This window comes from Pelophylax lessonae (assembly GCF_965119305.1).
Source record: "Pelophylax lessonae genome assembly, chromosome: 1".
NCBI lineage: Eukaryota > Metazoa > Chordata > Amphibia > Anura > Ranidae > Pelophylax > Pelophylax lessonae.
Genome location: NC_138768.1, coordinates 786,125,483 through 786,152,222, shown reverse-complemented (window position 1 = coordinate 786,152,222; position 26,740 = coordinate 786,125,483). Strand labels below are relative to the sequence as shown.

General features: G+C 43.0%; 1 protein-coding gene across 6 annotated transcripts in view; it reads left to right on the top strand.

Moving 5' to 3' along the window:
- Nucleotides 1–26,063, top strand: part of CPEB2 (cytoplasmic polyadenylation element binding protein 2) — a gene marked incomplete at its 5' end in the record, with an annotated part of 169,273 nt that extends 143,210 nt beyond the window's left edge. For all 6 annotated transcript variants that reach the window (XM_082252715.1, XM_082252714.1, XM_082252719.1 and 3 more), the window contains 5 exons: nucleotides 2,179–2,268; nucleotides 4,451–4,569; nucleotides 7,445–7,559; nucleotides 13,361–13,542; nucleotides 24,681–26,063. In XM_082252715.1, coding sequence (XP_082108841.1) covers nucleotides 2,179–2,268; nucleotides 4,451–4,569; nucleotides 7,445–7,559; nucleotides 13,361–13,542; nucleotides 24,681–24,908 — 734 coding nt within the window. In that variant the 3' untranslated portion in view covers nucleotides 24,909–26,063. The remainder of the gene's footprint in view (nucleotides 1–2,178; nucleotides 2,269–4,450; nucleotides 4,570–7,444; nucleotides 7,560–13,360; nucleotides 13,543–24,680) is intronic.
- Between the last annotated feature and the right edge of the window lie 677 nt (nucleotides 26,064–26,740).

The following is a 26,740-nucleotide window of genomic DNA, read 5'->3' as shown; positions in this document are numbered from 1 at the left end:
ATTATGCAAAATTATTGATCTCTCCTAAATCATCAGCTAGTTAATAATCATAGTAAGCACAAATAAATATGTAAAAATATCTTAAAACATTGTATATAAAAAAAATTAATATTTCTCAAATCCTCAAATATTCATAGATATAAAGTGACTGGTGATAAAGTGATATGGTGATGTGTGATAAATAAATACAGAACTTATAAAAAATATATAATAAATATATATATATATATATATATATATATATATATATATATATATATGTGTATATATATATAATTGGTAACTATGCAAGTGACACAATGTGGATAACTGTAAGCCACAGCAGGAAATGTATTCCTTATGGTCATCTACTTCCTTGTTTCTCTGCGTGGGGGAGAGGGAATCTGCTATTCTCCAGTCCTCTATTTGGATAATGCTGCGGTGGTGCAGTGTGTGGAATAAATAAAGGGGGAACATATGGTGTAATTCCGTATGGTAGGTTTAGTTAGATCTATATTAAAAGGGTACTCACGTTACAGAAGATAAAAGTCGGCATAAATGATATGTCTCGTGCAGAGACCAAACGAAAAGCCAGCAGTAGCGTACTATTTTCCGGAACGCAATGCGATCCAGATCGGGAAGTGACGCAACTACGCTGAGAAACAAGGAAGTAGATGACCATAAGGAATACATATCCTGCTGTGGCTTACAGTTAACATACCCTGCCCAATACCCCTGTGTGGGGTTGGGCACTCTGGTGAGTGCAATCTATTTCACCAATCACTTTGAGCACCTGTTCTAGTGCACGAGGATTGGATTCCAGCACCACTTGAAGATCAAGCACTCCCCCTGTTTTTTTATGAACTTTACTCATTGTGCTTCATTTTTTATGGACTTTTAGAGTTTTATTAAGAAGCACTTTAGATCAAACAGCAGGGTACATTTGTTTAAACTGCACCTAATTCATCTTTTTTTGTCACCTGGATATAGTTATTGGGAACATATTTTCCCATAAACCTTTCACTGGGCACTTTATTAGTGTATACACATACCAGTATACACTACACACAGATCTACATCTATTAATCACTTTGCACTTTAGTATTTTTTTACCTGGATCACCTTTATTTATTTTTTATAGAATTTAATTGATACTATCTTTATTCACATTGTGTCACTTACATAGTTACCAGTTATATATATATATATATATATATATATATATATATATATATATATATATATATATATATATATATATATATATATATATTTTTTTATAAGTTCTGTATTTATTTATCACACATCACCATATCACTTTATCACCAGTCACTTTATATCTATGAATATTTGAGGATTTGAGAAATATAAATTTTTTTGATATACAATGTTTTAAGCTATTTTTACATATTTATTTGTGCTTACTATGATTATTAACTAGCTGATGATTTAGGAGATATCAATAATTTTGAATAATATTTATCTGTGACAACTAAGAGATTTACAGCAGGTCCCCCTTTGGGCAGCGCCAATTCCCTACCCGTCTACACATTTCATATCCAGATATAGCATTGCTATATTTCAGGGAGGCTGCAGCCCATTACTCCCCCACATTTCCATAGCGCGGGTTTTCCTCATTTTTCTATATTGTTGAACAGTATGGTTTTACCATGCTAGATTTTTCATGGGAGTAAACAGAATCCAGCTGGAACATTTATATTGCCCATCATAAGTCCCCCCTCCCCCCAAAAAATGGGTCAAGAGAATAAAACCACCAGTGATGAAGTAGTGACATTTTCCCCCACGCTACTATCTAGCTCTGATGCTGTTTGAAGCAACATTAGGCAACTATACTGATGTCAGCAAGCTGCCCAATTTAGGTTATATGGAGACTATGGTGTCTTATGTTCTTAAGTCATTGCAAATAGAGCGCCTTTATGTTGGAGTGAAGTATACCAGTTTAAACTGTCCATTTAGCTAAAGCTACAAGAGGTTATTGCCATATCATTACAGTGATGTCTGAGGGTTGCAGATTTTTGAAGCTTTTAATAAGGATGTAGTGGCCTGTTTGCTGTTTGAAAGATCCCTGCATCTTTGTCACCACCTGCAGTTTCTACAATGGAAGCCTTGTTAAATTCAATAATAGGTTAGAGTCTGAAATAACAAAAGGTGTTTTTTTTCCCATCTATGTTTGTTCAGACGAGATCACTGCCAGTTTCCGTCGCTTTGGCCCCCTGGTGGTAGACTGGCCACACAAAGCAGAAAGCAAATCTTACTTTCCACCGAAAGGTAAGTTAAATGAATGACAATCATTTTGTCTATTCTGCAGATGCTGTGGGGACTTTGCTGAATTCTCCACGTCAGGTTGTAAAAAAAATATGCTTTTATCTGCATTTCCAAATCTAATTTTAACTTGGAGCTAATAAAAATATGTAGTCACGGGGAACTTCCAAAGAGCTGGTTAAACCATTCTTTATTTTATCTTGTAAAGGCATCTCCTGTTACATTAGAATTAAAGAGACTTAGTTATAGCATTCCAGTATACACTGTCACGTTGATGCAATTTTTTTTTTCTTTTTCAATGCATGTCCATAGCAGCGTTGAGGGTTTTTTCACACCAGATGCACTGGGCAACCTTGCATAAGACAAAGCAAGTTCTGTATGAGGCTAGGTCATCATCCACTAATCCACAGCTGCAAATAATAGAACAAAATAAAAATGTCACTAGTGACATTTCATTAAAGTTCTTTAAAACAAAACAAAAAAGGAGAAAAAAAAAATGATATATACACACATACACACACACACACTGTGCCAGGATCAGCACACTGCCATTGTTTCTTCCCAGCGCCTTGCGTTTAAGCATGGCTTGCTGACATGAATTGTCTCAAAATGTTTGTTGCTGCAAACCAATTGTCTACAGCAAATGGTCCCTTCTTTAAAATTTCACAACTTGTCATCAGGTGTTTAAAATGAACACAACTTCAGTGAACCCACTCCAGTTATCCTGTTTGTGTGAGACATTAGTACATAAGTCTAGAGAGGGCGAGTGCTAAAACCCTTTTGGAGGTGCAAAAACAAGGTTGTTTCTGAGCTTTAATTGAAATACACGCTTTGCTAATTATTTTCCCTGCAAAATATACTCAATGATTATAATGTTTATAAAATATGCACTTTAGGAAAATTCAGGGGGGAAATATCAACTTCTTTGGTTATATAATTATAGCAAAGCTCCATTTTTTTTAAATGTATACAGTAGATATATAGTTTTTTTTTTAAGAAAAGTATCTATCTAGGTTGGTCTGCAGAGTTAATCCTTGGTGCAGACCCCATCAGAGCTTTATTTTCATCCTGGAAAGTGATCTGGTGTTTTGCATCCAGGAAATGCCCATTGGTGTGGCTGTGTGACAGTATTTGAATAATCCATGCAAACCTGCAGTCGGCTGGCTTACTGCTAATTTTGAGCTCTCGAGTTAAAAATAACCAATCCATGTTGCCTTTTCAAGCTGCTACGTACTGGACAGCTGCAGAGTCTGTAGAACTATGACCAGTGAAGACATTCAGCTCAGCCTTAGGGACTCAAAACAACATTGAAGAAATCTTTTTAGCGGAACTGATATTTATTGTAAAAGTTTTTAGTTCTGTACAAAGGTGATCTAATCTCCGTTTTATATTGTTGTGCCAAAATGCATTATTGGGCTTCTTTATAAAATTTTTAAAAGGTTAAAGAAAAAAAGCATTGTTGCCCATAGTCCCCAATCAGTTCTGCATGTTTTCTAACCTGTCCTTGAAAATGATCAGAATCCTTCTGATGATTAACTCCTGCGTTTTCTCTAGATCCAGGTTCTTGGTAAAAAACACATTGGTAATTGAAAAGCAAATCCAAGTTAACTTGAACTGGACAAAAAAATAAAGTTGTGGCCTGTTAAATGGTCCATTGTATATTGCACATGAATGAGGGACAGTGCACATTGACGGGGTGCGTTAACACAGCAAAAAGTTATGAATTAGGTCTAATCATTATCACTGTGGCACACCTTGGTGTCCACCCAAAGCATCTGCACTTTTCATAGTGAACCATAAGCATGCCTGCCACATCCTCTAGTGCTGTACACAGATCCTACACAATATATTGGCAGATCTAGGTATTGCCTTGTGGGGGAAGATATGGTGGTGAGTTTTCAGGAAGGCTGTGGGCTGCACTGGTAAAAATGAAAGGGCCCGATTTGTACTATCGTACTCTTGAGTGTATTTTTATTGGTGTGTATTGGCTATTAGGGACAGTGTGCTTTTTTGCGGAGACTGACATTAATGTTGAAGAACATGTTGGTGCTATATAAATGAGGACAATTTAAAGGCACTGATTAAATGTATACTGGTTTTGTGTTGTATAATCACTCTCTCTTTTTTGTATTGTAAGGGTGCATTACTACTTTTCTTAATGTGGTATGTTTTTACCCCTTTGCTATAGGTTACGCGTTTCTTCTCTTTCAAGAAGAAAGCTCAGTTCAGGCTCTGATTGAAGCCTGCATTGAAGAAGACTCTAAACTCTATCTGTGTGTTTCTAGCCCAACCATCAAAGACAAGCCTGTAAGTAGACATTATATATCCTTGCCTGTTGCACTAAATTTCCCCAGAGCTTAGTGAATGGGGTGAAGATTCACTTTTGCAAAGCATACCCAATCCGGTGCAAGGGGAAAAAAAAAAAACAGCATTTTTTTTTCTTACACATCATTGGATGATTGAAATCAGCAGAGCTTTACCTTATTCACTAAGCTCTGGGAAAATGAGCACAACTGCACTTGCTAAATGCGCAGTCTGTTTACCATTCGTAAATCAACACATTTATGTCCAGCTAGATCGGTGTGTGTGTGTGTGTGTATATATATATATATATATATATATATAAGCCTATCAGCTATCAGCGCTTTTGCTCAACCGTGGGAATTAGGGGCATTAATATTTGGTGAGTGTCCATCTGATGGGGGTGGAAGTTGATGTCACACAGCGGTGGTGGAGATTTGCGGTGACTTTTGTTATCTTCATTCACGGGACTCACATTTATCCAATCTATTTTTGGATGCATTTAATCTACATTACTAATATTATTTTCTGGACTGTGCACTTATCATGAAAATAACAGTTTTTGGACTTGTATTTTGGGACACTGTTATATTACTCCTATTTTTAGGAGTACTTTCTTCACATTTTATGTTTATAATTTATTACCTTTTACTATTATTTTACTTGCACTGCTGGTGTTTTCACAAAGGTGTGAGTTTCACTATATGTTTATTTTTTATTTATTGAAGTAGCGGTATTCATTTGTGTTATTTTAATTTTAGCATGAGAGATTTTTTTTTTTATATTTATATCACCGTCATAGTTCATTGCGTTTCATGGAGCATTGTAGAAGGGGATTGGTGAGGGTATTAGGTGTATGGTCTGTATATTGCTGACATGTATTGTTTTGTATGGTCTGTATACTTCTATATCAGTAAATTGTATTAAAAAAAACCCATGCACCCTTGTGAAGGGCAGGACAAGCACCAAGGAAGATTGTTTCCATTTAATAGGGCTTAAGAAGCACCAATAGTAATGGCCATGTGTTCATTCTAAACCCTCATTTACCCTGGTTGTGGGGGTATCCCCCAACAGAGGTACAATAGTGGGACCACATTTGGTAATGAAAACCTGACAAGGGTTCTATAACTTCCCCACTCCATCTAAAACTGAAATAAACAAATTACGTGTTTTCATCCCAATTGCACTTTGAGACACTCAGTTGCCTTGCCCATATATGAGACACTTGTCACCATGCCCATTGGCAAGTAAGTATCAATGGGCCAGAATCATCTTTGCATGGCTCTTTAAAACATGTATCGTACACAATCTACCAATCACAAAATATGGACTAACCCTTCAATGTGAAATTGTAGTCTAGTCTTCTTAAAGGATAACTGCACTTTTTAAACGTATTGGCAACTTTGACATCTGTTATTTCTCACCTCTGCTTTTCTTCCCCTTTGCTTTGAGATCTGACTCATTTCTATTTACTAGCCTTCCCATGCTTAAAGGACACCTATACCAATAGGAAATTCCAGGGTGTAATTGTTGTCTATTCGTAAGTTTTCTGGCTGTCATAAATTCAGTTGCATAATCTTGGAACAAGCACGCAGTTCTGGCTAAAACTCCCAACTTTACTTGATGTATGCTCATTCCATATCAGTAGCTCAAAAAGTATCATTAAAAAAAAATAAAGATAAATTACAATCTATGATTTGACTCAATATGTCCACTGTTTCTAGCAAGGATTCTCTAGCTCATTTTAAGATAACTATACTCTTAGTACAATTATCTTAACTCGCCCTCCCCCTCATATTAAAGTTTAAAGCTGAGCATACACAAAGTAAATTTCACATGGTTCCCGACATCCCTCAATTTAAATTAAGGGAGCCAAGTTGAAAATTGCCAGCTGAACAATGCCTGCTTCCAATCAGATGCAGCCTCTGAGTATTTTGACTGCTGACAGGGCCAGCTATCGAAATACAATAGCCACACCTGAAGCTTCATCTATCTATGCTATGTAGCAAGGGCTGAAGTAAACATCTGTGTATGGCCAGCTTTATACCTGCCCCCCTTGTCACATCTTCCCTGCCAGGCCTGCCTATCCTCCGTATTCATTCCTATAGAGAGCAGATATAGTGCCTCCTCACAGCAATACAACGCTGGAGAATCGGTGATGAAAAACCTGTCCTAGGCAAAAGAGCACCTGCAAAATAACCTTTGTAAATGCTATTCCAATCACTACTGATGTCTTGTGCAGATTTTAAGAATAAGGTTGGCTGAGTTTAAATCTTAAATTAATTTATGGTGAAGAAGAGCTTCAGGAATTCTAACTGGAAAGAACAGCAGGAGGTAAACCCAATGGGGTTGATTTATTAAAACTGTAGAGTGCAAAATCTGGTGCAGCTGTGCATGGCAGCCAATCGGCTTCTAAATTCATCTTGTTCATTTAAGCTTTATAAAACAAAAATGGAAGCTGATTGGTTTCTGTGCAGAGCTGCACCAGATTTTGCAATCTCCAGTTTTAGTAAATCAACTGCAATGTGTTACTAACCTTTGTGCTGTCTTTTCAAATATATGTCTTCAGTGCTTTTGGTCTGTGCACCTTCTACTTCCATGGGACAGCCATTTTCTGCAGCTTATTTCATTCAGGGACAGAAAGTAAAGATTGCACAGATCGAAAGCACTAAACCAACCGCTGCGCTTCTGACAAAATTCTTGGGGAGAGACAAATGGACAGCAAGCAAATAATAACTTGCATATTATACCCCCTGACACTGTTCTTTTCAAGTCATATTTCCTGAAGCTCCCTATCAAAATGGTGGTTCCACCCAGAATATTTTTTAAAAACTATGCCTATTGGTAACTTTGGTTTATTTATTTTTCTTCTCTGATATAGGTTCAGATTCGTCCTTGGAATTTGAGTGACAGTGACTTTGTGATGGATGGGTCTCAACCCCTTGACCCCCGGAAAACTATATTTGTTGGAGGAGTCCCCAGACCACTGAGAGCTGGTAATAGTTTACGTGGGTGTGTGCATGTGTGTGTGGAGAAAAAAAGATAAATGTTTTTCTTCTTTTATTTATTGACAGACCCAACTCCTGATCTGTATAACCATTTGATTATACTGCCCCCTACAGGAGTAGGGCAGAAAAAGAATCTGGATACGCCTTTGGGCAGTCCCAGGGGGTATACTCCCTCTCTCTGCAATAGTTACTCAGTTTTTTTTCTTTCTGCCTAATCAGGAGCAAGGACCTTGTTCCTTGCTGGGACCTCTGATCCTGGCAAATTTTTTCTTTTTAGATAGAACTTTTTTTTCTCCTGGTTTTTCCTGTGAGATCTACAATCAACTGCCGGACTGGGCGACGGGCTGGATAATCTAGATCCAGTGGTCACCCCAGTCTGGCCAGTGAGCACGCGCAGACCTCTGCTCCGCGCTAGGTTGGGCGCGACATAGCCCCACTGGACGGGGGCTAGCCAATGGAGTTAAATGCCTCACAATGTCACATATGGCCGGGTCTCGGCCCGAGTCGCAGCGTTCCTCCTGGCCGACAGCCCCCCTATTTAGATGGTGGGGAGTTCTGTCTGGAGCGGTGTCCAACTGGTTCCTGGTATGGTGAGTAGCTATCCCCCCTCTCCCCCTGGAGAGTTTTTGGGTGGATGTGGTCCCCTCCTTGGGATGGTCGGACCCCCTTGTTCCCATCAGGCACCCCCCCTCTCGTTTGTCCCCCATCCTACTTCCCCTCCACATATGCTGGGGCTGTGTGGGTGGTCTGGTCAACCTCCTGGGGTGGGGGCAGGGCGCTATGCTGGCGATGGGGGCCGGGGTAAGCAACGCGGACTATCGGCTGTGCCGGATGGGGGGAGGGGTTGTACCTGGTGGGGGCTGCTGCCAGGCCCCCCCCCCCCATTCTGCCTGGGCCTGTCCTTGTAGCCTAGGGCACTCTCCTGGGTCCCAGTAGGCCTTACGGTGCCGCACAAGGTTGCCATTTTGCTGTAGCTTGTGTGTTTCTATGCATGGCGGCAATGTTTGTGTAGTCCGGTGGCTATTTTGCAGTGGTTTGCCATTGAAAATAGCGGCAGCCATGACAGTGGAGCCCTGTGGGCAGTGATTTCGGCAGTGGAAGCCCCTCCTCATTCCCTGATGCTGATTCCAGGATCTTTTCACTTCCTGATCACCGCACTTGGAGTGCAGATTATCCTGGTGGCTGCAGGTGCCTTTTTCTGCTGGGTGGTGAGTCTGTTGGGGTTCTCTCCCTCTCTGCTGAGGATCGCTTGGTACTTGTGCCTGGCAACCGGGTAGTGCTGCCAGCGCGGTGGGGGTTTTCCCTTTGCAGTTTTTGTACACTTTTTGTGGGGTCCCCCTGGTGACTCATGGAGTCTTTAGAGCACATCTCCCCACCTGATCCCCTCTCTGAGGCTGCGGGGCCCTCCAGGTCCCAACCATCCATCGATGCACTGACGGAAGTCCTGGAGTCCTTTGTGTCCCGGGTGGAGGTGGCTTTCGGACGTCAGGCTAGCAAAAAGCGCCCCTTGCCTACCCCTGCCTCATCTGCCTACTCAGATCCTGAATCTGATTCGGCCACCGCAGCAGTGGTTACCCTGCTGGGTCTGTCACCATGCGCCCCGAATCCTCTGATAGTGAGGATGATTCCTCCACATCTGCAACCATGCATGAAAAGGCGCTGGTGGAAGCACTGATTGTATTTGTGCGTGAGACCTTCGAAGATGGAGGTCGCAGGTTCCTTTTGGCATTCACAAGCCATCCAGAGCGGTGTTTCCTTTCCCTGTCTTTTTTTTTTACAAAACTGTCGCTAAAAAGTGGAGATGACCAAAGCATCCCCTTGGGGTCCCTAAGCCATTTTTCTAGGCGTTACCCCTATGAGGAGTCCCTTCTTAAGAAGTAGACTGTTCCACCGGTGGTGGACCCTCTGGTTTCTAGATTAAACAAGGCAACCATGCTTCCGGTTAAATAGTCCCAGGCCTTTATGGATCAGGCTGACAGGAAGGCGGAGGCTGTGTCCCGCAATATATACACTCTGGTTGGTTCGGCACTGAGGCCGGTATTCACCATCGCCCTGGTGTTGCAAACTCTGACCGAGTGGGCTAAGCTTTTACACTGTGACCTGGGGGGAGAACAGCTTCCCCCCTGCCTTTGCTGAGCTGGAGTACCAGCTGGTCCAGGGGATGCAGTTTCTCTGTGATGCCTCTGTTTCGGCAGTGGTCCTTCGGTGTGTCTTTTGCCTCAAATGCTGGTCTGCGGACCAGACTTTTAAAAATGCCTTGACTGATCTTCCCTTTCAAGGAGACTGTCTAATTGGAGCTACCCTGGATGACATCATTAAAGGTTTCACAGGGGGAAGAGTACCTTTCTTCTGCAGGCTACTAAGGGCAAGGAAGCTCGTCATCGACGTGGGCCCTCCTGCTCGGCTCATAGAAAGTTTTTTTTGTCCCTCAGAGTCAACTAACAAGGGCTCGAAGCCTTTCAGGGCCTCCTCTGGAGGATCCAAACGAACCTGGTCTGGCAAGCAGAGAGCAGGCTTCTCCAGAACCGCAGACAAGACTCCTTCAGCATGAATTGCAGGCTACAATTCGTCTCCTGCTGTCCAGCAGATGGTCATCCCTCTGGACTTGCATGCGGGTGCTGGGCCTGATGGTGTCTACCTTCGAGGTGGTTCCTTTTTCACAGTTCCATACCAGGTCCCTGCAAAGGGAGATTCTGGACAAATGGGAAACTGCTCCGCAGTCTCTGGACAATCAGATCCAACTGAGCTGAGGAACGAGGAGTTCCTGATATGGTGGCTTTGTTCTTCAGTGCTTCATCTGGGAAAATCCTTCCTCCTCTTGTATTGGACAGTGATCAACATGGATTCCAGCCTGTCTGGCTGGGCAGGGGACCTCAGCAAACATTCTGCTCAGGAGTATAGAACACTGGAAGAGTACAAACTACCGATCAATGTATTGGAACTCTGAGCGATCAGACTGTGTCTGGACCATTGGACGGATCATCTTCATGGATGTCCAGCGCGCATTTAATTGGACAATGCCACGGCTGTGGCCTATGTCAATCACCAGAGGGGCACAAGTAGTGTCCTTGCGGCTCTGGAAGTAGCTGGCATTCTAAGGTGGGCAGAACAGTTCGTTCCAGCCCTCTCTGCCGTACACATTCCCGGGGTGTTAAATTGGCAGGCAGATTACCTCAGTTGGCAGGCGTTGGACCAAGAGGAGTGGTCCCTTCATCCGGAGGTGTTTCATCAGTTGTGTCTCTGGTGGGGCATCCCCAAGGTGGATCTGTTGGCATCTCGGGTCAACAGAAAGGTGCAGAGGTTTGTGGCTCAATCACGGGATCCTCTGGCAGATGCCACAGACGCTCTGGTGGCCCCATGGGGTCAGTATAGTCTGATTTACACCTTCCCTCCTCTCATGTTTCTGCCAAGACTTCTACGCAGGATAGAGGCAGAAGAGATTCCAGTCATCTTAGTGGCTCAGGACTGGCCTCACAGGGTTTGGTGCGCTGATCTGGTGCGGCTGGTCACCGACGTTCTTTGGAGTCTTCCATCAGCTTTCCCAAGGACCAATCCTCCATCCTGATTTACAGTTGCCGGCTTTGACGGCTTGGCTGTTGAGAACGCCAGGTGCTGAAGGATAAGAGGTTTATCTAAGTCCGTGATTCCCTACGCTGTTTATAGCTAGAAAATCTACTTCTAGGAAGATCTACCATCGTACGTGGAAGACGTACATTGCGTGGTGTGAGTCTCTTGAAGTTCATCCTCGCTTCTTCTCGGTGGCTCTGATCTTGACCTTCCTTCAACAGGGGAGGGGCTGAACAGAAATTGCCCTTGAGTACCATCAAGGTCCAGGTGTCGGCTTTGGCCAATGACCCTTGGCCACACACTCCCTGGTGCGTACCTTTCTTCAGGGTGTCCGTCATTGGGCTCCTCCAGTGCGATCTCCGTTGCCGCCCTGGGACCTCAATTTGGTGCTTACGGTCCTCCAGAAGCCTCCCTTTGAGAATCTTCGGGAGATTCCCTTGCTTATGTTGTTTCAGAAGGTGGCTTTTTGGTGGCTATTACCTCTGCGCGCAGGGTGTCAGTACTGGCGGCGTTATCCTCTTGTTCACCTTACCTGGTGATTCACAGGGATAAGATGGTTCTTTGCCCCCTGTGCGTTGTTCCTTCCAAAGGTTCTCTGTTTTTCATTTAAATGAAGACATTGTGTTGCCTTCCCTGTGTCTCAGGCCTAAACATCCGAAGGAATTGCCTTGCATACCTTGTATGTGGTCTGGGCAATTATGGTGTACCTGGCATCTACGGAGTCTTTCAGGAAGTCATACTCTCTGTTTGTGCTCATGGATGGACCTCGTAAAGGGTTGTCCGCTTCCAGATAAGTCAGACAGATGGTGATTCCTTTCCCTGTAAAGGCGCCCCCTACTAGGGCGCTTAGTACCCTCCTGGGCTTTCTGTCAAAATTCGTCAGTGACGCAGGTTTGCAAGGCGGCAACCTGGTCGTCGGTGCACACTTTCACAAAGTTCTATAAAGTGGACGTGTTGGCATCTGCGGATGCTTCTTTTGGCGGCAAGTTTTTGCCGGCTGCTGTTTAGAGAACATGATCCTCTTTGAGGGTGTATTGTTTTTTTTCAGGTGGGCTCCTGTTGTTTTGGTTGAGCTCCTGTTGCCTGGTTGGCTACTGTTTTAGCCTTGGAAAATGTTTTGCTGTTCCCACCCCTCATGTTTAACACTGCTTTGGGACGTCCTAATGGTTAAGAAGATCAGGAGCTGTGTCCGTCAAAGAATGGGATTTTTAACTTACCGTATAATCCATTTCTCTGATGTTCATTGACGGACACAGCACCCACCCCTCTGTGGAGTTGTAATTCTTCTGACACTGCTTGTAACTAAACTTAGTACCTATAGCAGAGAGAGAGAGTATACCCCCTGGGACTGCCCATAGGCGTAGCCAAATTCTTTTTCTGCCTAGTGTCCTACACCTGTAGGGGGCAGTATAACCCAATGATTATGAAGATCAGGAGCTGTGTCCGTCAATGAGCATCAGAGAAATGGATTTTACGGAAAGTCAAAAATCCAATTTTTACCCCCCTTCCAGGCTTCCAGATTGCAGGAGGTGACTTTATGTTCCTTCCAGCAAGATCCCAGGGAAAGCCCAGTTGCCCAAACGTCGTAAAATGATTCTTAAGCTTAGTACAGGAGCATTGTCTTGATCTTGGGTGTTTGGCATTAGGAAGAATCATGCCAGAAGGAGCATAACACCACCCTGGTCTAGGAGTCAGTGTAATGGAGATCTATTTTAAAGTCAAAGTTCACCTTTTGGGGAAAAAATAATAAATGCGCATATTTCTACAAAAAAAAAGCAATAGATCACAGGTGCAATACCAGGCTCCTGCAGATTCTCAGTATAGCTGTCTGCCCATAACCTCTGTATGGGCAGACAGTTAACAGGAACATCAATGAACTACAAGAGTGCTCACCAGCACCCTCACAGTTCATTGAAAATTACAAGCCGTCTGCCGCAACGGTAGTTGTAGTTCATTCATTGTAGCATTTTACATGTTACACCCCCAATATGGGTGTAACATTCTCCCAAATTTGAACTTGTTTCTACAGGTGTTTTATTTTTAATTTATTGCACTGTTTTAGCTTTGGGGGTTTGGGTCGTGGGGGGTTCAGAGTAACCGAGTAGACTTTCCGTTTTTAGCATAAAATATGATTTAATGTTAAGGATGGTTTCAATTTAATTTTAGACTTGTTCCTGTGTTAAATCAAGCTGATACATTACTTTTTTTTTGTTTGTTTTTAGTGGAGCTAGCCATGATTATGGATCGTCTTTATGGAGGAGTTTGTTATGCGGGCATTGATACGGATCCAGAGTTGAAATACCCAAAAGGCGCTGGACGTGTTGCGTTCTCCAATCAGCAGAGCTACATTGCAGCCATCAGTGCTAGATTTGTGCAGCTTCAGCATGGCGATATTGATAAACGAGTAAGTGATTTTAGGATTTTATTAGCTAGGCCTAACCATCTGAAAAATTCTTGAATAAAAGTCAAGTCTCACCTTTTTTCTTTTGTATGTTCACATTATATGTAGTGACCTGTGTGTGTCTCTCTTCATAAGAAATATTGAGTTTTCTATCTGCCCTGTTTATTCCACAACACTGGTGTGATGCTTATGGAAAAGCAAAACAAAAAGTTAGGTACCTGGTTAACTCATTTTCTGGGAATCATCCAGGACAGCATCTGAGAGGAGGCTTCTCCAACCTGAAAACAGAAAACCTATCATACACTGTTTAAAAAAAGCGGTACCTACCTCTGTGCCTTAATATTACAAAAGTACCAAAAAAACAACAGGTAAAAATATGCAACATGAAGGCACATAAAAATAAATTTCTAAACACCAATCCCATGGAAGACTTAGGTTTGGGTGGCTGTGCTGCCCTGGAAGATCCCCAGAAAATGCGTTACCTTTTTTTTTTTTTTCTGTACGTTATCTTCCAGGGTAGCATCTGAGAGCATTGGCAAGACATACTTGGGGGGGTCACCACAGCCTGAAGGACCTTTCTAACAAAATATTTGTTCTGGCTGAGCAGGAAGTCTATCCTAGAGTGCCTTTATGAAAGTTTTAAAGCTTGGTCATATTGCGGATTTGGTCAGGTGTTGCTCCTGCTTTTTCTGCATACGAAGATGCCGAGGCTCTGGAGGAATGGTCTGTGACCCCCCTTAGGAGGTACCCCGTTTTGAGATTGATAAGCATGTGCTATGGCCTTTATCGTAAATGGCTAATGTTACTTTTTTCCTACTGGTGAGTAGTGTGTTGATGACTTTGTCCAAAAATCCCTTGTTTTTTTTATATCATCCTTTTAGTAGCCAAGCTGAAAGTTTTTGGTGTCTTCTGATGAGGGTGTGTTGCTGGTCCCTACTTTAAGTTTAGTTGATCTTGAGTGGTAGCGGGCTGTGAGGTTGCATTGCATGTTCATGCTTTGTAAGTGAGAACATCAAACCCTCTGTGGTCAGCAGGTTGCGATCAGAATGACTGTTGCTTTTTCTTTCTTGATTTTTTTTTTTTGGATTACCTTCATTATGAGATTAGTCAGAGGGAACGTGTGAGCGAGAGGCAATGCCCAACTCTGCGCAAACGCACCCAAACCTGTATTGCTGTTAGAAAGAAGAACTTTGGTGTCCTTGGTATTTATCCGTCAAGTAGAGGTCAACTGCTAATGTTCCCCATGTTTTTGTAAGCCAGTTTAATGTTCCCTGCTCTAGGGACCTCTCAATTTGTATCAGTCTGTCAATTAATTTTGAACTGTGGAGTGATATGGACCAAGTTTTCTAGTGTTGTCGGACTTCCATCCAATTGGGAGAGGAAGATGTTCTACAGGGATCATGTATGCAATTTGCCAATGTTACCGCCAGAATGGATGAGGTTGTGAGGCCCAATATCCTCATTATGGTTCTGACTGTTGTTGCTAGGTAGAGAAATATTCTCTTCTATTAATTCCTACTCTTCCTCCTTTGTGAGAAAGAGGTTTGTCAGGAGTCTACTATGTAACCTAGGTAGGTCAGCATTTGTGTCTGTTCAAAATGTTAATTTTTAATATGTTGGCTAGCCACCCAAGATTTGTAAGATATTGGATGGCTATCTGCAGGTTGTATTCCAGGGTTTCCTTTCAGTTGGAGAAGAAAAGGAAATAGTCTAGGTAAGGTATCACATATATCCTATGTAGCCTTAACGGTTTTAGAGCTTCCACCAACATTTTTGTGAATATCATTGGTGCTGAGGAGAGACCAAATTGTAGGACAATGTATAGATGTACAGTGTCCTCAGGACCCCCTTATCATGAACCTCAGATACCGTTGGTGGCTGTGTTTAAAAGAGAATGTGGAAATAGGCATCCTTAAGATCGTTTACTGCCTTGAATGCTTCCAGTGGCAGTAGGTCCTTGATTCCATACAGAATTTCTTTTATCTTATGGTCTTGTTTAAAGGTTTGAGATTTCAAATAAGTTGCACTTTTCCTAAAGGGCTTTCTCTTTGCGTAATGTGAGAATGTGCTGGTATAGTTTTCAATAGTTCCCCCTCTGGGTTTTTCAGGATGTTTCAGATTCCAGATGAGATTGGAACTGGTTCAGCCAGAGGATAAGCGTACGGGCGACACACCTGGTAGCTATAGGCAGTATGAAGTTAGCCGACCCCACTTACCAGGCCCTTTTTAGCAGTGCCTCTGCCTCTTTGTCCTGTTAGATCTCTGTGAGACTGTATTTTTGAATGCTAGCATGCTCGTCTTTGATATTTTGAAAAGGGAGGTATCTATTTTTGGACATTTTGCCCAAGGATCCATGTCATCTTCTGAAAACGAGAATCTGCTTTTCAGAGAGGTTGGGGTAAACCTCTTTCTCTTTCGTTCATTGACAGACACAGCTCCTGATCTTCTCAACCAATTGGGTTATACTGCCCCCTACAGGAGTAGGACACTAGGCAGGAAAAGTCTGGCTACACCTATAGGCAGTCCCAGGGGGTATACTCACTCTCTCTGCTATAGGTACTCAGTTTTTTTTCCTGCCTAGTAAGGAGTAAGGACTTAGTTCCTTGCTGGGATCTCTGGTGGCTGGTTCACCACTGAGGCCGGTATTCACCATTGCCCTGGTGTCACAAACTCTGACTGAGTGGGCTAAGCTTTTATGCCGTGACCTGGAGGGGGAGCAGCTCCCCCCTGCCTTTGCTGAGCTGGTGGACCAGTTTATCTGTGTTGCCTCTTTGGATGCGTCTCCCCTAGTTGCTAGGCTATCTGTTTTGGCAGTGGTCCTTCGGTGTATTTTTTGGCTCAAATGCTGGTCTGCAGACCAGACTTCTAAAAAGGCCTTGGCTGATCTTCTTTTTCAAGGAGATCGCCTGCTTGGGGCTACCCTGGATGACATCATTAAGGGTCTCACAGGGGGAAAGAGTACCTTTCATCTGCAGGCTAAAAAGGGCAGGGACCCTCGTCGTAGACATGAGCCATCTTTCTCGGCTCATAAGTTTTTGTTTTTCATCCCTCAGGGGCGACTGACGAGGGATCAAATCCATTCAAGGCCTCCTATGGTGGATCCAAGCGAATTTGGTCTGGCAAATCGAGAGCGGGCTTCTCCAGACCTGCAGACAAGGCTTCTTTAGCATGAAGGTGCGCTCTCACCAGTATCTGGGGTAGGGGGATGTCTTCGCTGGTTTCGGGACACGTGGACTTCCCTGGTACAAGACAAGTGGATCCACAAAGTCATATGGTCCGGCTACAAGATCGAGTTTCATTCTTACCATCCAGAAAGGTTCTTTCCTTCCAACTTGCGCCTTTCCCCGGACCGCTTACAGGGTCTTTTTGGAGTGGTAAAGACCTGTTACTTCAAGGGGTGATTGTCCCAGTTCCGACATCAGAACATTTTCAGGGGTTTTACTCAAACCCGTTTACAGTTCCCAGGAAGGAAGGCTAAGTGCATCCAGTTCTGGACCTTAAAGAGCTGAACTGCTTCATAGGGGTGCAGAAGTTCAGACTGAAGTCCACTCGCACGCACGGTGGTGGCATCCCTGCATCAGGGGGATTTTCTTGCCTCTATTGATATCAAGTACACTTACCTTTACATTCCAATATGTGCTGGTCACCAGCGGTTTCTCTGCTTTGCTGTGAGAGAGCAGCATTATCAGTTTGTGGCGTTACCCTTTTGGTCTCACCTCCGCTCCCCGGGTCCCCACGAAAGTGTTGGCCCCGATGCTAGCATTGTTATGCCAGTGAGGGATCGCGGTACTGGGCTACTTGGATGACCTCCTTCTGCGAGCGGAGTCTCCTACTGCGCTGGTGGAAAACCTGGAGATCACCATACGAATGCTGAGGGAGTTCGGCTGAATTCTGAATTTTCAGAAGTCTTCTCTGGTTCCGTCCACAAAGCTGAACTATCTGGGTCTGACTCTGGACTCGGCCTTAGCCAGAGTGCTTTTTCCTCTGGTCAAACTCCAGAAACTGCAGGCAGCAATTTGTCTCCTGTTGTCCAGCAGAGGGTCATCCCTCTCGACTTGCTGGGCTTTATGGTGTCTAACTTCGAGGCAGTTTTTCCAGGGAGATTCGGGGCAAATGGGACAAGAATCTGCACATTGAAATAAAAATCTATCCAAAAAATAATAATTTGTAGCAAAAAAATTATATAAATATATATATGTGTATAACCCTCAAGCAAAAGATTCCAATTTCATAATCTTAAAATGCTGTATCATAAATAAAATCCAATTATGAAAAGTATAAAAAAAAAAAGGGGGGGGGGGCAAGGACGGACGGAGCGCTTCGCCGAGAGATTTGCAAGACTGTCAGGCTGTTGGACTGAATCCACTGCAGAGGATAGGACACAGCTGCAGCGTCTCCCACTATACCACAATGGTACTTTAAAGATTGTTACACGTGGATGGCCTTTTAAAGGTGCATGGATGCACCAAAGCATGTGAGTGCATTACCACATTTTTAATAAAATGTAAAGGTTTTTAAAAGGTATAAGCACCATTGTGAGCTTTTATATTTTTCATGATATATTGATTACTACGGAGAAAGTGGCTGATATATGGGATATGATCACCTGGAGGCGTTAACCATTTGATATCCAGCATTTGAGCCCAATTGAAACATAAGGTGAGCGCCCATTCACAAGGGGGTGCACGATTAGAAGTGAGTTGTGACACCCCGGTCACTCACCTGGTTTGGGGACACCGCCACGAATTGGTGGCTTGAGCACTTATAGAAGATTTATTTGCACAGATTGTCACAAAATTCTTTATTGGACACTTGATTGCTATTTGCCGCATGGACTTATATATTTATTATTTTACCACAGATACTACTTATCATTTATAGCACTTTATATATTGTATGGATTGATATGCAGTACATTTAACCACAAGGATTTATTGTGATACACACTTGTGATTTAGCACTTTGCACTTTCTTCTAGCACAATTCATATTCATTTTAGGAATCACACTATACACAACTATATATATATTTTTTTACCTTTCATCATTGGATTTTATTTATGATACAACATTTTAAGATTATGAAATTGGAATCTTTTGCTTGAGGGTTATACACATATATATATATATTTATATAATTTTTTTCTACATATTTTTTTTGGATAGATTTTTATTTTGCGCAACATTAACCACTTAAGCCCCAGCCCTATTTCGGACACTTTTTGTTTACAAGTTTAAATCAGTAGTTTTTCCTAGAAAACTACTTAGAACCCCCAAACATTATATATATTTTTTTAGCAAAGACTCTGGAGAATAAAATGTCGGTCATTGTAATATTTTTTATCACGCGGTATTTGCCCAGCGGTCTTTAAAGCGCCATTTTTTTGGAAAATTTTTGAAAAATCACATTTCACTAATTTTAAAAAATACTAAACAGTAAAGTTAGCCCATTTTTTTTTGTATATTGTGAAAGAACATGTCACGCCGAATAAATAGATACCCAACATGTTACGGTTTAAAATTGCGCCCCCCCCGTGGGATCGCGACAAACTACGGTCAATAGAGATCTCAATCTGCGACGCTTTAAATTTATTTACCGGTTACCAGTTTTGAGTTAGAGTGTAGCTCTTTTTTTTAAATTATTGCTCACGCTCTGGCGATCGCGGCGATACCTCACATGTGTGGTTTGAACAGCGATTTCATTTGCGGCTCGACTTCCGTATACGTTTTTTTTTGTGCGCGAGCTAACGGTGACGGGGGCGGCTAAATTTTTTTTTTTTTTTTTCCCATTTATTTTATTTATTTTTTTAACTTTATTAAAGTTTTAAAAAAAAAAAAAAATCTGATCACTTTTATTGCTGTCACAAGCAATGTAAACATCCCTTGTGACACCAATATGTAGTGACAGGTACACTTTATGGAGGGATCGAGGGTCTAAAAGACCCTAGACCCCTCCACTACACTTCCCTGTATGCAAAACGCCGAAAACGGCATTTTTGCATACAGCCGTTTTTCAAATTTGCCGCCTTTTGCAGCACAGTAACCCGGAAGTGACGTCATGGACGCCGCCTCCGGGTTACGTCATCGGAGACCCGATCGATGCCGTTTCCGGCATTCATCGGGACTCCATCCAGCTGGCGGACGTGCCGGCTGGGTGCTCGGGGCTCCCGGTGGAACGGGAGCCCCGGGCAAAGCCACGGAAGGCGGCGGGAGGGGGGGGGACGTCCCCTCCCGCCCCCCCCGGGTACCGATCGAGCGGCTCCCGAGCCGCATCGGTCGGTACCGACAGAAAGCCAACCGTCGGCTCTAAGCCACGGTACCGGGATGATGCCTCTAGCTAGAGGCATCATCCCGGTACATTACCGCAAAGTTTACCGACGTAGACCTACGTTAGTATGCGGTAAGTGGTTAATTATATATTTATTCAATCTTCCATCCTGCTTTACAGTCACTGGCTTTGACGGCTTGGCTGTTGAACGCCCGGTGCTGAATGATAGAGGTTTTTCTGAGTCTGTGATTCCAATGATGTTAAAAGCTAGGAAATCTACTTCTAGGAAGAGCTACCATTGTACATGGAAGACGTACATCGCGTGGTGTGAGTCTCTTTGGGTTCATCCTCGATGATCTTTTTTGGTGGCTCGGATTTGAGTACTATCAAGAGCCCGTTGTCAGCCTTGGTGGTCTTCTTTCAATAGCTCTTGGCCACACACTCTGGTGCATACTTTTCTTTAGGGGGTTTGGAACTTAGCCCCTCCAGTGTGGTCTCCGTTGCCACCTTGGGACCTCAATTTGGTGCTCTCAGTCCTCCAGAAGCCTCCCCTTGAGAATCTTCGGGAGATTCCCCTGCCTATGCTGTCTCAGAAGGTGGCCTTTTTGGTGGCTATCACTTCTGCGCGCAGGGTGTCGGAATTGGCGGCGTTATCCTGTCGTTCACCTTACTTGGTGGTTCACAGAGATAAGGTGGAGTATAAAGTGGATGTGTTGGAATCTGTGGATGCTTCTTTTGGTCACAAGGTTTTGCAGGCTGCTGTTTAGAGGACCTGGTCCTCTTTGAGGGCTTATTGTTTTTTTAGGTGGGCTCTAGTTGTTTTGATTGAGCTCCTGTTTACCTGGTTGGCTATAGTTTAGCCTTGGGAATTTCCTTTTCGCTGTTCCCACCGCTCATGTTTAACATTGCTTTGGGACATCCCAATGGATAAGAAGATCAGGAGCTGTGTCCGTCAATGAACGAAAGAGAAAATGGTATTTTTGACTTACCGTACAATCCATTTCTCTTCCTCTTTATTGATGGACACAGCACCCACCCCTCTGTGGAGTTAAAATTCTTCTGACACTGCTTGTAACTAAACTGAGTACCTATAGCAGAGAGAGGGAGTATATCGCCTGGTACTGCCCATAGGTATAGCCAGACTTTTTTTTTCTGCCTAGTGTTCTACTCTTGTAGGGGGCAGTATAACCCAATAATCAGGAGCGGTGTCCGTCAAGTATCAGAGAAATGGATTTTACAATAAGTCAAAAATCCAATTTTTCTCTAGGTCTGCCCATTCTGACTTAATATCTTTTAAAGTTTGATGGACTGAAAATGTACAAGGTTTTTTGGGTTGTAAGCCCTTGTACATTTTGTCATGTAGACAGTTCGGTGTGTTCTTCCTTGATGCCTAAGGTCTTGGATATGGCTTTCAGCAACTTGTCAGTATTCTTTGCGCGGAAGAGGAACTTTTGCGATTTTTCTTCCTCATCTGCAGACTCGCAGCAAGCCCCATCTTCAGACTGACTGTGATACTTCTGTTTGGGACTTCCCAGCTGCATGATGGTGTAGGAGACTGGTTAAGCGGGTTTGTGCAGTGGCTGTAGTAAATTGTATTTGCAGGTTTTGTACTAAGGACTGGAAGGAAAGGAAGGTGGCTGACCTATCCTCTTTACCAAAAAAGACTAACCACTTTAAAACTCCCCAAGATTCTTTTTGTTTATGCACCTTGGCATAATGGTCATAGTCTCACAAGAAGCGTGATGCTTAGGGTGAGAATGAGAGCTACTTCTTCTAGGTTTCTTGTCTTGTGAAGCATTGGTCTGCAGAAAAAAAAAAAAAACACAAGGACCCAGTAAAGAGACCGTATGGGGGGGGCGCCATTCCTCAAGCTAAGAAAAAAATGAGTAGTGGATAGGTAAGGAAAGTAAGGTTCTACGATGGAGACCTCTGGCTTACTTTAGAGCTGTCCTGATGCACAGGATCTGCGAGGCAGGTGGATGATGTGCTTCGAAATGGTCCACAGAGACAGCCATTTTAAGTGTCCTGCCCCAGCTCTGGTCCCTGCCCCCAGCGGTTTCACAATATGTATGGGTTAATATACATACCGTTATGGTGTTTTACCCCTCAACTGCCACTGAAGCAAGAAAAAGGATAGTCTCCTTGTTCCTGTTCTTGGGCCAGAGTAGCATCCTGCCCACAAATTGAAGTGACCTAGGTCCAGAATGCCTGTTGCTTCTGCTGCTAACTGGAAATTACACTTTAGAGGAAGTGTGTCACCGGAAGTGACCCGATCGGCATGTGCAGGTGCACCCGGCACTTCTTGCTTCACCTGGCATGGAGAGCGGCCTACACAGAGCATACAGAGAACCCCAAGGTTGGTAACCAAGACACAGTGTGGGCCCCCAAGCATCCCCCCAATGTTTTACATGGGTGGTGGGTGGAGTGGGGTCTGCTTAGGGGAAAGTGGCCAGGGTTGGCTAGCAACCATCCTCTCGGCTTAGGGAATGGTTGTAGACCTCCTAATGGAAGCGAGCGGGCTGAAAAATTTGTAATGAGGAAAGCTATGTTCTATGTTTCACTCAAGAAGACCCTGTCTATGCATGCCTAACACCTCTCGGTGCAGTGGAGAGGCAGCCAGGCGCAGGGAGGTACCTTCAACAAGCAGAGCAGCCTTCTAAAGTGGTGCTCCTGTTGGTCTGGAGAAAACCCAAATGGTGGATAATGTGTTTCCGGTTTTCAGGTAGGTGGAGTCTTCTCTCAGAAGCTTCCCCCGAAGACAACTTGAGCATATACTGATTAGCAGCATTTGATCTTTACTCCACTTTTAATGAGTTCTCTAAAAGGTGTCTTCAGTTCCCTATAGTAAATAAAATTGGAAATATCCACCGTGCCTGCTGGGAAATAAACAGAGCAGGTATAAGAAAAAGATCAGAATTGCCGAAATTGTTAAACTCCTTTTAACTTGCTCCTACTAAATGCTGCACTATCCTCTGTTAAGTGTTGGCAGAGTCTAGGCCATGCTATAAGTGAACACTTAAAATTCTGTCCTGTATTTATACAAATGGCGACCTTTGTTATAGAATTCACCCTTGACATATCAGTATGTTTGTGAAAATTCAAAGAATGTGATATTGGAGGCAGTATCCTGTGGGATGTGTATGCAGAACCACCGTAGTATAGAAGTGTACAGTCCACCAACAAAGCAGAGATGTCAGCAGTTTTCCTGACCTGCTGAATCCTGTGTTTCCTTTTCCCACAAGAGTTATTTTCTGAATTTTTATACAAATGTATAGGCATGGCTGTCTAAAAAGAGAAAAAAAATAAAGAAAAGTAACCACATTCTATACTTTTCCAGCTTTGTGCTGCCTGCAATAACTGTCCTGCCTAAGGCTTTATGATAAATATAGCCCTGCATTATGCATGGCTAGAGCTGGAAATGACCAGCCAGTAATCAGAGCATCAGAATTTGTGTGTAGAGAGGAAAGCTGCAGATGTCATCAAGAGTAAAAGAAGATGATTTATAAATGAAGGGAGAAGCTTCCTTTCATTGATAGAAATCACCAGAACCAAACAGCACAGCGTTTAGTCACTGCAGTCACCTTTAATGCATACGATTCAGGTAGGAACACAAATCGATCTTAAAGCTCGAGTCTACCTTTTTGTAATCTTAGATGCTGTGATGTTGCTAGGGCCCTGAAAGACCTGGGTACTCAAGGGTGGGTGGGTGTGGCCTTATGCACTGACAGTGGGAGGAGCTGAAAGGGGCATACTTCAATATAACATGGGCAATGCTCGCTGTATGCACAGCACACACATCCCATAGATGTTATACCCACAAATTATGCTTTAATCTGGAAATCCAGTCAGGTGTGAAAACAATTCAGTCAGTAGCTAGAAATACTATATCTGACTTCTGATTTTTAAACTACAGACAGTTACCATCCCAGGGATCCAGCACTTACATCACCCAGCCTAGTTGTTTACTGATCTTCGGGTCCCTTGTGGAAAGCTGGCTGTGACTGGAAACCATCCACTGCTCCCCTCTGCACCCTTCTTCCACAGATTTCCTATGCACTGCCACCTCAACAGCTCATCTCTGTGTACCCTCCTGTCAACCACTTACCCCTGAGCCCTCCCATTCGCAGCTCACCCCTGAGCCCTCCCATTCGCGGCTCACGCCTGAGCCCTCCCATTCGCAGCTCACCCCTGAGCCCTCCCAATCACAGCTCACCTCCGAGCCCCCCCCATTCACAGTTCATCCCCGAGCCCTCCCATTCACAGCTCACCCCCGAGCCCTCCCATTCTCAGCTCACCCCTGAGACCCCCCCCATTCACAGCTCACCACTGAGCCCCCCCATTCACAGCTCACCCCTGAGCCCTCCCATTCACAGCTCACCCTGAGCCCTCCCATTCACAGCTCACCCCTGAGCCCTCCCATTCACAGCTCACCCCTGAGCCCTCCCATTCACAGCTCACCCCTGAGCCCTCCCATTCTCAGCTCACCCCTGAGCCCTCCCATTCACAGCTCACACCTGAGCCCTCCCATTCACAGCTCACCCCTGAGCCCTCCCATTCACAGCTCACCCCTGAGCCCTCCCATTCACAGCTCACCCCTGAGCCCTCCCATTCACAGCTCACCCCTGAGCCCTCCCATTCTCAGCTCACCCCTGAGCCCTCCCATTCTCAGCTCACCCCTGAGCCCTCCCATTCACAGCTCACCCCTGAGCCCTCCCATTCACACTAGCCTCTGCAGCTGCTCTAAGGAGGGGTCCTTGGTGTTGTGAATGGTTTAGTATTTTTTGTAAAGCACTGCTGAATTTTTTATGCCATTCTATAAATGAGAGAACAAGTAGAGTAATGATGTTGTTAATGTCTTTTATCATGTGATGCAGGTAGAGGTGAAGCCATACGTGTTGGATGACCAGATGTGCGACGAATGCCAGGGAGCCCGCTGCAGTGGGAAATTTGCTCCGTTCTTCTGTGCCAATGTCACATGCCTGCAGTATTACTGCGAGTTCTGCTGGGCAAACATCCACTCTCGGGCCGGTCGTGAATTCCACAAGCCGCTGGTGAAGGAAGGAGCTGACCGGCCCCGTCAAATCCACTTCCGCTGGAACTAAACTCGGCTTGACCCCGCCACTCACTGAGAGAAGGGTGCATGCGGCTTACTGTGTTTAAAGATACTGACGTGCAGAAGGAATAAGTGCATTCTTCTGCCTCCCCCCCACCCCAACCTCTATACGTGCATCTGTATCAGCAGCCAAAACACTAAAAGCCTCTCGTTTTTCACAAAACAACCCCACATCTCAGGCTTACTAATTCTTTGTGATATTTTCATGTTAAATTTTTTTTATATTTTTTTTTCCAAGTTCTTTTTATATGTAATGCTGAAATTAGAATATGAGAATGTTCTGCATAGGGGCAACACAGTCTGCTGCTATAAATATATATATATCTATATATCTATATCTATCTATATGGATGAAGTGTGCACTTATTTCTAGACGTGGATTTTTAACTTATCAGATCAGCCCCAGTTATTTACCAAAGGTAGCAATTAATAGTGAAAATGGAAAATGTCTGCTACTAAAAGATTATTTTTATTGTTGCTATTTTAAGTGTGTATGTAAATTTGAAAAAAAAATATAGGGTTGATTTTTTTCGCTCTCCATTTTGACTTGCAAGAAATAATACCTCAAGATAATCTGATTTTTATTAGCTATTTTTAAACATTTTTAATCATAAGCTGTATTAGCTTTGCTGCTATATAGGTGTTGTGTGTAATGCCACCTATTTATACAGGATTGAAACGTTTTCAGAAACTGCATTGTGGGAAAAATGCAGGCAGCACAATATGGCTAAAACTGCCATAGTTTTAGAATGTGAAATATGCATGTTTACCTACCTGTCTACACCATATGCATGCACTAGAATTATTAACTAACCACAGATACGGTATTGCAGATAAAAAAAACTTTAAAAAAAAAAATAATAAAAAAGCAGAAAAATACAGCTCTTTTTGAAACTAGGTACAGTAGCATGAGCAAAATTACAAAATTTTTTTTTGTAACAAAGCATATTTGCATGACTTGTGACTCAAAGTAAAACAAATGTCCTTAAATGTGTACAATATGAAGATTTGTTTTAGATTAGTAAGTGCAGCCATTTATTGTCCTGGTCGGTAGTGGACTTCAGTTTACAAGGATTGGATGTAATATTGTAATCCCTGTGCAGTCCCCATCGTGATGTGTGGTTCTGACTTTCGTGACGTGAAGTAGTGTAGCGAAAAACTGGAACAAAAAAAAAAAGCTAAATATGAAATTGCTTCGGAAATACGTAGCTTACCCTTTTTCCAATTGAAATCATTTTTAAATTTAAACTTGGTTTAAAACTTTCTTTCAAACCAAAGATGGCCAGCACACTTGTAATCTGCCACCAAATGTATAACACGCAAGCTATTTTTTGAAACTTAGTAGGTATAATTAATATTGCTATTAATGATAATAAAAAACTGCTTTTGTGCTTTAGAATAAGATTAAAAGTCAAAATGGAGATGGTATAACACAGATGGCTAGTTGCATAACAGCTCCTCTGCACCTTCAAGACAACAGTGGCTAAAACATTATTTAAAAAAAATTGGTTTTGTCTGCACGCAACTTTTTGTAGCTTTTCTAATTTTTTTATTTTTGTAATTTATTATTATTATTTTTTTTTTTTAGTGGAGCAAGGCTGCTAAATAAATCGCACATTCTGTTTTTTTATTTTTTTAGTATACACATAAATATGTATTTATTTAAGAAGCCAACAGTCAAAGATAATAGTTTAGTCTTCGAATAAAAAAAAAAAAAAAAAATTAATATCATTAAGCCATGAGGTTATGCAACTAGCCTATGACAGATATGTCAGTCTAAAAAAAAATTGACTTGACAATTTTCACGCCACAAATTTTACC